Genomic DNA, 12,355 nt, shown 5'->3' with positions numbered 1-12,355 from the left:
CCACTGGGCCAAGTACTGCAGTAGCCAACCAACACCTCATACCCTTGGAATCTGAGCTATAATGTCAGCTCCTTCTGGACACTAAAGTTACATTAGCAAGCTCTTCTGCTTCCCTCTGATCTCAGGTCTGTGCAGGAGGCCCTCCCTCAAATGTATCTCCATTCTCTAGGCAAAACAGCTGAGGGTCCTAGAGTGGAAAGCCTGGAGTAACCGCTGACAACCTTTTCCTGCGTTGAGTTACCCTGAAGGGACTTAGAGCCTCAGGGCGTGTTCTCCCCAAGGGAAAAACCTCACCTTGGAGCAGCATGGGGCTTGCCCTTGGCCTCACTTTTAAAAAGACCAAGTGATCTTGTTCAAAGTTCAGAGGGGGTCCCGCTTGATTAACGACTTTGAGAGGGGGTCCCTGGGGACCCCCGATGTCATTGCGAGGACAGGCGCCGAGATGCTTGCCCTAGCCATCGTGAAGGAGCCTGAGAATTGGGGACATCAAGGCCTGAGATGTGTTATCTTGGCCAGCCGCGATTTCAGCAGCTGGCGTCTAGGCCCGGTCCCGCCCGGGTGGAGGCGGAGTCCGGGGGCGGCCGCGCGCGGGGGGCGTGTCCGGGCGGGCCGGGGCGGGCCGGGGGCGGGCGCATAGCCGTAGCCTGTGGCGGAGGCGCGGGCGCGCTCAGGCCGTGTGCTGGGCGGCCCGGGCGGCCGCACCATGGAGTCGGGCACCGAGGAGTACGAGCTCAACGGAGACCTGCGCCCGGGCTCCCCCGGTTCCCCTGACGCCTCGGTAAGATCTCAGCACCGCCTGCCTCGGCTGCTGTGTGACCTTGGCCGGCGCCGCCCTCTCTGGGCCCGGCTCCGCAATGGGCACCTGTGGGCGTCGGGCCCGGTACACGCGGCGTCCCCACTGCGGGGTGGTGGTGGTGGCCGCTGCTTCCGAGCAAACTCGTGCTTGACCTATCCCGAGCGCAAGTGGTGGTCCCACGGGTCTGGGGCCAGCACAGCAGGTAGGCAGAGGCGGTCTAGCTTGCTGCCGTCGCCCTGCTGTGCAGAGCCCGCGTCTGGCTGGCAGCACTCCTTGGGTGGAGAAGGCTGGCATCCCGCTCTCCGGTGCTCTCCTGCCTCCCACACCACCCTCCAACTTCCAGCGCCTCTGGGCTCTCTCCTCCTGCGTGCCTTGGGGTGGGCGGGAGAGGAGTCACCACCTCCTGGTTGGAGGCCAGCACCAGGCAGACAGCTACGTCACCACACTGTGACCACACAGTCGCCTGCAGCCGTGATAGGGGAAACCCGAGGCTATGTCCCTGCTGCGGTCACCTGCCTATGAAAAACAGAACGCCACCCTCTCAATCTTCAGGGTGCCAATTCTAGGATTGTAAGGACCTGCCTCGACTTTGCTTTGCCTAGCCTGCCAAGGCCACAGCAGTGGTCGGATGCCTATGTTGAGGGATCATCCTTCCTGACCCCTCACCTCATAGTCTACCTCCAGGGCAGGACCTGAGCATGCCAGGGCCCAGCCTTCACTTGTATCACCCCGCATGGCCCTCTGTCCCTCGGTGACATGTTGACTTTGGACATTCCTTCTATTTCCGACCCCCCCCCGGGATGGGGGTGGGGAATTGCACCAGGCTGGGATTTTCCACAAGTCCCTGTGGTGCAAAACAGACCAGACCAGAGACTTTCTGCCCAGGTTCATATAGTGGGAACAGGATTGTACAGGGAGGCGGGACCAGAGGAGCAAGAGGTGGGAGCACAAACGTCTGTTCCCAGATGAGAAGAGAAAACAGGAGAGCGCTCTGGGACTCCTCGTTCAGGTGTGCTGGCTGAGACCTGGGCTCCTCTAAAATGTGTGAACACTCCGGAAGCAGTGGGCAAGCGACACCCTGACTGAGTTCCTTTTGGGAGTTCTGTCTGGGCCTTTTGTATGTGGGTCTAAGATAAAGAACCAGTGATCTCTCTGCCTTGAAGGAAAAGGGACACAAATCAGGAACAGGTGGATCAGTGGTTTAGAAGCTGATTTGAAGGGGAACTCTGCCTGTCCCTGACCAGTGGCCTTGCCTTCAGGGCTATGTCTGTTCAGCTCTGCCCTCAGCCGGATAAGCTGTGCCTCCCAAGGGAATTCTGAGCACAGACACAGGAGAGACTGGGTTGGATTGCTCAGGGAACACTGTCTTGGCTCTGGGAATAAGAGAGAGAGATTCTCCCCACCATTTCTTTGAAGAGCCAGGTGGGAGAATGAAATCAATTTCATTGGCTTCTCAAGCATATGCAGGGTTGCCTGCCTGCCTGCCTGCTGTCGTGGTTGGTAGGGACCATAGGGGTCAGGGAAGGCTCCCTGTGTGGTGGGGTTGTTTGCATTGGCTTACTGGAGGGACAGATCTGGCCCTCTGGTGTGAGTGGAAGAGCACCTAGGCAGAGGAAACAGTACAAGAGGAGACCAGAGGCTGATGACTGAGAACATACAGGGTTGGGTGGGAGGTTTTATCTAGAGTCACTGGGGACAGGATGCTTCTCTGGGGTGTGGCTAACCGTAAAGGCTGCTCGATGTCCAGTCCCCCTTCCCAACTTCAGGATCCTACCTCCAACTCTCTAAAGCATGTCATGTCAGCATTCCGTGCCTCAGTTTATCATCTATGAAGTGGCATAGTAAGTGCTTCCGCTAAGTAAAAACTATATGGCTGATGTAAAGGAAATGCTTGCAGGCAGAGTGCAGTACATGGCGGTGTTAGCTATGGAGACACTCTCCATGGTCTCATGGTGACATCCAGAGAAGTTTAGGAAGGAAAACACTGTCCCCAGGATGAGAACCCAAGGGAACCTCAGTTTCCCCTCTGGAAAAGGGGGCACCACTACCTCCCAGGTAGTTGAGGCCCAGCAGAGCCTCCCTGATTGGTTCCTGTCAAGTATAACACTGGGGAAGCTCTGACCAGACCCCTCCAGATGCTAGGTGCCCCAGAGCCAACTACCTAAAGGCCCCATTAGTGTTCACAGCCTGATCCAGTTTTTGTGAGTTAGCTAACTTTTACCTGGCAACTGAGAAACAGTAAATACCAGTTTAATGTGGAAATGCCATGTTTATGCCATGACACTGGGGGTAGCTTCACATTAGGCACTGCCAGAGGGAGGTGGCTGAGATGGAACTGGGCTATAACCCTGTGGTACCTGCTTTCTTGCCCCTCACTGAATGCAGGCTGAGATAGCTGTGGCCACATGTCAGGTCTCCAGGTCCTGGCATTATGTGCTGCACACCGGCCTTCCCTCTGCCTGGCCTCAGCTGGCTGCCAGGAGAAGATTCCTATTTTCTTCCTTTCTGCTTGCCTGGCAGATCCTGGGACAGTCTGGATCTTAGCCAAGTTCTAAAGGCCATCCTAGTGGGCCTCTGGGTCACTCCTGGTCAGTTCTGACCCACAGGAAGTGAGTCTGCCCAGCCGGTGGCCCAGCTGCTGTGGGGACTCCGCCTCCCATGCTTCCTGCTGTCACACTGAGGTTTCCTGCTGGGAATACATGTGTGAAGTCAAGAGAAACTTCAGTCTTGCTTCTTTGGCTCCCAGGGAATGGACGATGCAGGCTGGGGCACAGAAGGCTGGCACAGGTGGCTTTCTGCCGGATCTAGCTTAGGGATGGACAGGCAGCTGGTGTCTGTACCGTAGTAACCCCCAGTATCTGTCTACTGGTGTTTGACAGGGCCTCTGAGCAGTCCAGGCTGGGGTCATCCAGGATTTATCTAGACTTGGACCTCTGGGTTACCTAGGACAATATTTTAGCTAATGGAAGACCCATGCCAGGCTTGGCTTTTCTTTTCCATGTATCTGTCTTTGTTCATGTGCTGGTATTGCTCAGTGACTGAAGTTATATTACTGGGGGAGAGCCAGACACTGAGAGTAAAGGAACATTCTGGCCCTGCCACTTGATGTAGTGTGTTCCCACAGGTCATAGCCACTGAGCCCCGCCTTGTAAAGTCCCCTGTGTTCTCCTGTCTTTTTACTGATAAGCAGTCACCTTGACAGCCATTGGTATGTTGAGATTGGGAATGTCGGGGTGTGTTTGTGAAGGATAGCACCTGCTCTGTGGGTCAAGCTGATGGGCACAGATCCCCAGTGTGCTATGACTAAGCCAGCTCTTAGGTACCCATTCCCCTCCTACCTCAGCCATGGACAGTCAGGTGATCCTAGGCCTCATGATGAGGCCCTCATAAACGCAGCCCCCTGTAAGGGCTGATTAACCCATGATGGTCCTTCCTGGTTGTTAGAGGAAAATAGCCCACTTCACACCAGTTCCCAGCTGCTGCTGGGAGGTTTCAGGGAATTCCCGCCTGCCCTGGTACATATTAACCAGGGTATTTTCTCCCTGATCTGCCCAGGTCACTAGCACAGGCCTGGAAGGGTTTCCTAGCATGATCAGGCAGCAAGTTAGGCCCACAGGACTCCTTGATCTGTGGTTGGGTGGCCCAGAGAGTCTTGGGTCCATCCTACTATGCGTCTTAGGAGAGGCCTGTGGGACAGTCACCAGCATGCTCAGGATCAGACCCTGGAGGTATCCTGCAAGGCTCCCTTAGCAGCCCCCCTACCCCCAATCCCTGGTAGAGTAACGTGTCCTATTCTTCAGTTTCAGACAAGTTCCCCAGAGGGCAACCCCAGATACAAAGGAGAAGAGACAGGCTGCTTGTGGGGACACAGAGCCAGGCTGTGGAGAGGTAGACTTTAACACCATTTAATAGCCAGCCTGCTTTGCCTTTGGGCCTGTCCCTCAGCCTGAGGCAGGGTAAAAGGTAAGCAGGTGGCTGATGGGTTGTAGTCTTTGTTGGTCCCAAGGGCTCTGAGCCACCTCGGGGTATTAATTCCATAAGCTCTGTGACTTAGCAAGACACTGAGGCTAAGCAAGACTAGCTGTCCTGAACTAGAGACAGAGCGCCCTGGGATCTCAGTCCCTTCAGAGTCTCGGATGCCAGGCCTCTGAGCCCCAAAGTGTAAGTTCACGTTGTAGCCTGACCCCTACTTGCTGTGTGGCTTTGGGAGGAGCTTACACTACAGAGAGCCTCAGTGTGCTCCTTAAGTGAGAGAGCTCAGCAGGGGCACAGGCGGTGGTGACTAAATGCTAGAGCAGTGGGTAAGGAAGGGTAGGGACATGAGGTAGTTCATTCATCGCTCTTCCTTGTGACCATGTGGTCAGGAAGCCTTTAAATGGTCCAGAACCAAAAGATTCTTCCTGCCGCCCAGTGGCCAGCAAGCTCGGCCTCGCGGTCTCATTTCATCCATTGCAGACCTCTGCTCCACTAACGAAGCTACCAAAAGTTCTGCTTTCTGTGTTTGTGTGTGCATACACATGCAGGCCCGTTTATCTGTATGCGTTTGTGTGTTATATGTATGTGTTGTGTGACACATGAGCATGCACATACAGTACTCTGAGCACACGTGTATACTCATGTGCATCCATGCACGCATAAACTTCTACAATACATACAACTGCATATACACATGAAATCACATACAAATCATACACGCGCGCTCGCGCACACACACACACACGCGCGAACGTGCTCCTGAGTAAGAATTTTAACCCAAGTGAACTTGCTATGCAAAGTGCAGCTTACTTTGAAAGCTGGTGGTTTGTATGTTCTAGCTCAGGTTCAGGTAGCAGAGCCCACCTCTGCCTCCCATCACCCACACTGCCTGCCTTCGTGAACACGTGACTTCAGAAGAAAGTTCAGGTTAATGATACACACCCTGTCAGTTCAGTGGCACCTGCTTTAGACTTTCTGGCCTGCAGAAAACAGTCACTTGAGCACAGTGGACGCCTGTCCCACAGCCCAACGGCACTGCCCCAAGTCCCTGCATCTTTCATGAGTCTAGAAACAGGATCTTTCAGGGTGGTTCCAGGTGGCTGGCTGCCAACAGCAGGCCCTGGCCACCTCTTTTAGCTCTAGACCCATTCCCTGGAGGCTACAGTACAGGGCTCAATGGCTCAGGGCACTAGTGGACAAAGGGCTAAGCCTAGGTTTGGTGAGATTTTCATAGGTAGCTGAGAAGGGGCCCAACCAGGGCAGCTTGAGACTGCCGACTGGCTCAGTAAAAAAGAGGAAGCCAGCCATTTAAAGGTACCTTAGAATGAAGCAGGCCAGCCAGAGAAGTGACCTCTCATGACAGGAGAGGGCCAGGTCCTACCAGGGAAATCAAGGGCAGTATCCTGGAAGGAGGGTCCTTTAAGGAGAACCTTGGAGCATGGGGTTATCTGGAAAGGGAAGCCCCCGTAGGTAGAGAAAGATCAATAGGGCTCCTTGTGACTAGCCATGTAAGAGAGATGGGAGGTGACCTGGGAAATGGCCGCCAGGGAGGGGCAGCGGCTGGATCTAGCTCTAAAAGAGAATGCCACCAAGAGATGCCTACCCTCAAAGAAACCCAGAACTATCTCTCTCTTTACTATGAGCAATCAGGAGATACACATCCTGTTCTACTACATGCAGGATGGCGGTGCATCTATTGAGCACCTGCTGTGTGCTCTTGGTGCCACATAATCCTGAGTAGCTGTAGCTAAACAAGATGACCAAGCCATCCCACAGGGTGATGCTGAAGCTGAGGGTGTTGTCTGTGTGTGTGGTCCCACCGAGTGGCGTAAGGCTGAGGCTAGGAGGTGAACCAAGGCAGGATTGACCAGACTTTTGGGCTCAGCCCAGGAAGGGTGAGTTCAAGCCAGAGCCAGTATGCAGGGGTCTGTCTACTCCTACCTCATTTCTCTTCCTGGTACCTGCGGGAACCTAGACCCTGGGGGAGGGGAAGCCAAGGGTCCGTGGGCAAAGATGAGTACCTGTTGCACGGGATAGTGACATTCCTGGGCTTTCCCCAATGGAGACCAGTATGTGTGCTGAGGTTGGCATTCTGGTTTCCTTTTCTACAGAACTTTACTCCAGGAAATTTCCTTAGAGTCATGATCGTTTGCCAGGGTTGGTGCAACAGAAGCCCTACCTACAGGGGCTCTGGCAACTCCCTGCAGCCCCAGGGAGGGTCGGAACCCTGTCCTGACCTCCTCCTGTAGCTCTCCCAGAGCCCCAAGTTGACCCCGTTCTGCTGACACACCTTGCTCCCCACAGCCACCCCGCTGGGGTTTGAGAAACCGGCCCATCAATGTAAACCATTACGCCAACAAGAAGAGTGCTGCGGAGAGCATGCTGGACATAGCGCTGCTCATGGCCAACGCGTCACAGCTGAAGGCCGTGGTGGAGCAGGGCAACGATTTCGCCTTCTTCGTGCCCCTCGTGGTCCTCATCTCTATCTCTCTCGTGCTGCAGATCGGAGTGGGCGTGCTGCTCATCTTCCTGGGTAGGACCCTTGGCTGCTTGCACAGCCCCAGGGATGGGTAGGGAGATTTGTGGCGGTGGGTGGAGCGATGGTTCTACCTCAGACACTTGGCCCTCAGGCAGTCAGGCTTATGGTCCAAGCTGTGGCTCCCCACATCTGGCCCTGCTCTTTGAAAGCAGAGTGAGGTTAGGGTCCTCAGGGTCTGGAAGGTGGGGTGGTGCAGGGGAAGAGGGGATTGGGTACCTGCTCCCTTAGGTCCCTGTGGCTCCCTGCCATAAGACAGCTACTGCCAGCCAGTCCTCCCTGCCCAGACCAGCTCAGCCCTGACCCTGCTGCCTATGTCTAGTAACCAGCAGCCAAGCTACACAGGAGACAAAGACCCTTACCTAGGAAGCAAGAAGAAGAGGCAGGGCTGCTGGGAGATGTGATGTCTTGGGAGTTAGGAGGAGACTCTGGAATGGAGGATGAAGAGTCAGGGGTTCTAGATATAAGATGACTCTGGACCCAGAAGATGACCTTGGATCTGGACCAACTCTTTCTGGTTCTGAATGAAAATCCAACATGTAGAGTATAACCACTAATTCCCAAACCTAATCACTGATCGTCCCCTCAGCAGATGACCCACAAGTGACCATAGGCATGGATTTATAGTTGATAGGAAGATGGGCTGGGGTTGCCAGGGCAACCTTGGTGCCTGTCCAGAGCAGAAGATGTCATCAGGAATGGCAAGGGCCCACATTGACTTTCTGGCAATATGACCTCGGACTAATGAGGGATGTCCTAGGATCTCAGGGTCAGTACCTGTGCAATGGGTATAGTAGCAGAGCCTAAGGCAGACTGCAGGGTCTGCAGAGTAAGCCTCAGGAGGAGTGCTGTGCTTTTGCCTTTGAAAGGAAACCTGGCCTGGCTGGCATCTAGAAGAGACATCTCAGCACCTAACCTGCCTGGGCTTCTTTTCCTCGTGGAGAAAGTGGCAGATATAAAAGGGAGGGACATCCATGCCTAATTTTTGCATTTTTTTCAATGGGGAATAAAACCGTAACTATGGCCAAGAGCCCTGTCTTCTACACTCAGTGCTCCCTAGACACTTCCATCCAGGCTAGGCTTCCCTGAGCAGCATCTGTCCCTCTTGCCCACAGTCAAGTATGACCTCAACAACCCAGCCAAGCACGCCAAGCTGGACTTCCTTAACAACCTGGCCACGGGACTGGTTTTCATCATCGTGGTGGTCAACATCTTCATTACGGCCTTCGGGGTCCAGAAGCCTGTAGTGGATGTGGCGCCCCGGCAGTAGGACACCCAGGTGAGTCTGCAGGGGAAGCTGAGACCGTCTGCTGCCACTGCCGTGGGAGGCTTGTAGGTGTGGTGGGTTCTGGGCTGGCTGTCCCTCACATAAGGCATTGACCAGACCACTTATTAATCACCCAAATGCAGTCCTTGATGCTCCCTGAGTGTGTAAGTCATCTGGCCAGGAAGAGGATCCTAGGGCCTGTGGGAACATAGACCCTGTCCCCCTGGCCTGTCTTCTTCATGGGTGTCTCCAGAGCTGTCTCCACAGGCTTCAAGTTCTTGCTGATGGCATGGTCTGCTGCTGCCGACAGCTGAAGTAATAGGTTTGCTAGGCCAGTGGCCATGGTCACTTGTGGTTCTTGTCACCATTATGGGCATGTCCTTTAAGTCCTGACAGACAGATAGGAATACTGTATTGAGTGTGGAAAGGGCTGCAGCACCTGGTCCATGGTGGGCAGATCCTTACACCCTACACTGAGTGGCCCTAATGCCCACAGGCTGGTCACTAGCATGGACTCAGCACCCTTCCACCCGGGGCACTGTCAGCTGGCCTAGCAACATTCATGCCTGCCTCTCTTTTCATCTTTCCAGAGACCTTAAGGATACCTGACCTGAAGCCCAGCTGTCCAGACCCCTGCAACTGCTGTATTTACATGGCGTCCCTCTCCTGTACGCAGAACTCAAGGTGGCCCATGGTCTGGACCATGGTCAGGAATGGACTTCTATCCAACTGTGACTTGTGTGTGGGCAGCCACCCAAGGGATGTGGAAGCCAGATTCAGGGCCGTGAAGATTGGAACTGGACAGCTCCCCAGAAACCCATGCCCAGAGAATGGTCACTGCCTACCCAAGGACATGCAGCAAATCCATGATTGGACTCGACGAGGGGCCATCACTGGCCTCTGTCTCAGGACATTCCAGAAGGACCAGGATATGCTCCTCCCTTTGCTGATACGCCAGTGACCCTACTTCTCATGGAGCCTGCACAGGTCACCCTGGAGACTGCTGCCTTTGTTGTTTCTTTACCCAGGGACCTTGGACAGCCATCAGTACCTGCTGGCTCCAGTAGCGGCCACTGGCTCCAGCCTCAGTGCCTGGGCTCGGCAGCCATCAAGAGGTAGCCATGCCCATGGGGGCTGCCGGTCCTGCTGGTACCTTCTACCAGTAGTGACCTGGGAAGAGCCCCAGCCCCCAACTCAGGGGTTCAGGCCCCGCTTTTCTAATCAGGAATGACAATAAAGCTTATATGTTTCCCTGCTGGATTCCATGTGCCACCCTCTACTCTTGGGACAGCATCCTCCACTCCCGACAGACCCTCCCTGCAGCGGCAGCAGCACACTCAACCACACTTGGTTGAACTCTCAGCTTTCCTTCTGTCTAGGGCTAGGTTTTGAGACAGATGTTGAGATCTGAGGCTCAACAGCCTTTTTACAGTAAATGTACAGGGACATTTTAAGAGGGGCTGCCGAGATGGCTCAGTGGTAAAGTGGTTACTGGACAAGTATGAGGACCCGAGTTTGAAACCCCAGCACCCATGTAAAAATCCAGGTGTGGTGGCGTGTGCTGGGGTAGATGGTGAGGTGATAGGGGGAGCCAGTGAGCCCCAGCTTCAGTAAGCTCTGGCCTCAAAAACTAAGGCAGAGAGCGATAGAAGATAGTGCTTGGTTTTGACCTCTGGCCTCTACAAAAACACAATGCCATAAGTATATGTTACGCATACACACTGCAAGAATAGTTCATAGAAGTCCCTCACACAGTGAACATCTTAGCAGGTGGGTTATCTCCTGACTGGGAGCCTGCTCTGGTGATCCTAGGATATAGGAGGAATACAGGTGCCTGGGCCCCAACTGCTACATGATCAGAAATTGGAGTCTGCCATTCTCTTGGGTACAAAGCCTGAAAGACACTGTAACTCTCTGCATTTAAACTTCCCAGTGTTTGCATGCCAAGTGCTAGAAACAGCCTTTGCTGGCCTTCCCAGAACCGCATATGAGCCTGATGCACCCAATGATAGTGTATACTGCAGACCTCAGTCCCGTGCCCAGGGCCTGTGTAGCAAAATATGACAAAACACTACTTAGGACTCCACATCCTCCTTCTAGCCTCTCCATGTTCAGGAGGCGCGTCCCTCAGGCCTGCTCTAGTGAAGGAGCTCAAGGATGGGTCACCTGGGTACCTGGAGTTGCAGGGCTGGAGGGCAGCATGCACCATGGCTGCTCAAAGCATTTGTTAACTGGTATCTTTGAGGCTATCTCTGGCTGTCCTGTACCAGGGAAAGGCAGCTTGTGCGAGCCTGGGAAACAGCCATGTTCTTGCCTTTAGTTACCAACTGTGGCCTGGGTGGGGTCACGTGTGCTCTTTACCCACTAGCACTCGATGGTTGAGTGGCTGGCCCACCTTGAGCTGACACTTAGGCATCTCCAAAGTGGCATCTGCCACTGCCCATGGTCAGCAGGGATCCTGTCCCTCACCCAGCAGAAGCTGGCTCTCCCAGCCCCTGCTCTCTCCTCTGCTCTTCTTCCCACTGTACCTCCCAGCCCAGCCCTTTACTCCAGTTTCTTCACATTGGCCCTGTGCTCTGAGGTATAAGACCCACCCATACCTGATCCCCTCCAGCCAGCCTCTGCCCTCTCTAAGCGTCCTTCCTAAGTCATAGAGTGAGGGGCCAGGGCTTAGTTCCTCAGAACCCTGACTCCCTATCTATCCCTCACGCGTGAGCAGTAAGCCCCTCTAGAAACTAGGGCCCTAAGACATCACAGAAGCCACTGCAACCTTGGGTACCCAAGTGGTGAATGAGAGAAAACACCTATGGGAGAAATGGTCAAACTCGCTTTAAAATACTCAAGGAAAGCTAGTGTTATGATGCATGCCTGTTATTCCACACAGGAAGTAGAAGCAGAAAGATCAGACATTCAAAGTTCTCCTCAGCTACCTAGTAAGTTTGAGATTATCTTTGACTATAAGAAACCTTGTCTTAAAAAAAAAAAGTTTCAGGGGAAAAGCTGAGTGTAGGGGTACATGTCTGTAGTCTCAGCTACTCAAGAAGCTGGGGCAAGAGGACTGACTGAGCCCAGAACTCATAAACTCAAAACTGCGGGGCACACTAAATAAGGGATTGGAGGGAAAGAGTCCAAGAAAGCTGTAGAGACTAGAATCCTGTGCAGAAGGCCTGGGTCTTACCAGACCTGGCTTGGAGCCATACCTCCTGGCACTGTGTCCCTAGTGTGTCCCCCAGCATATGGGCTGGGCAGCAGCCACCTGTGTGCCTGGACTCAGCAGCCGGATGTTGGCCAATGCATGGCTTAGTTCCTTCTTCATCAAAAGAGGAAACCCCAGATGGGACCAGAGGGGCTCTGAAGTGGCTTCACTGAGGCCAGCCTGTCACCCAAGCCAGATTCCCTGGGCAGGGTGGCTCAGGGTGAGCATGTAGCTTTCTCCACCAAGGATCTGTGCTCAGAACTGACCTTTGGCCGGGCATTTGCTGCTCATGGTGAGATGAAAACCCCTGGTGGCCTGATCTCTTGCTGTGTGTGTCCCCATCCCCCAACACCCATCACCTGGTGGGTGTGTCCCTGTTCTCTCAGCCCTGTCCTCTATGACTCCCCGCACTCAGAGACCCATGCCACCTGCCCCACCAGCACTTAGCCTGATGTAAGGCCAACACTGATGTGCAGAGAATGAGTTACACCTGCTGTGTCCCCTGAGGGCCAGGGCCTCTGCTGGAGCTGGGAGAAATGGGTATACCCAGTTCCCTCTCCCTCTCCCTCTCCCTCTCCCTCTCCC

At 54.3% G+C, this 12,355-nt stretch overlaps 1 protein-coding gene across 1 annotated transcript; it reads left to right on the top strand.

Moving 5' to 3' along the window:
- The first annotated feature begins 652 nt into the window (after positions 1 to 652).
- On the top strand, positions 653 to 9,834 carry Ninj1 (ninjurin 1). The gene is made up of 4 exons (XM_028763290.1): positions 653 to 778; positions 7,076 to 7,304; positions 8,423 to 8,586; positions 9,165 to 9,834. Exons 1-3 carry the CDS (start codon positions 704 to 706, stop codon positions 8,575 to 8,577), a joined length of 459 nt encoding a protein of 152 aa, XP_028619123.1. The 5' UTR covers positions 653 to 703; the 3' UTR covers positions 8,578 to 8,586; positions 9,165 to 9,834.
- Positions 9,835 to 12,355: the final 2,521 nt, after the last annotated feature.

This window comes from Grammomys surdaster, unplaced genomic scaffold (assembly GCF_004785775.1).
Source record: "Grammomys surdaster isolate TR1022 unplaced genomic scaffold, NIH_TR_1.0 137, whole genome shotgun sequence".
NCBI lineage: Eukaryota > Metazoa > Chordata > Mammalia > Rodentia > Muridae > Grammomys > Grammomys surdaster.
This window is presented reverse-complemented; position numbering and strand designations above follow the sequence as displayed.

Bases quoted from the DNA above. Each gene is read 5' to 3' on its own strand.
- Ninj1 (XM_028763290.1), top strand. From the start codon at position 704: ATGGAGTCGGGCACCGAGGAGTACGAGCTCAACGGAGACCTGCGCCCG. The intron at 779-7,075 runs GTAAGATCTCAG...TGCTCCCCACAG, and splicing joins CCGGTTCCCCTGACGCCTCG to CCACCCCGCTGGGGTTTGAG. The intron at 7,305-8,422 runs GTAGGACCCTTG...TCTTGCCCACAG, and splicing joins CGTGCTGCTCATCTTCCTGG to TCAAGTATGACCTCAACAAC.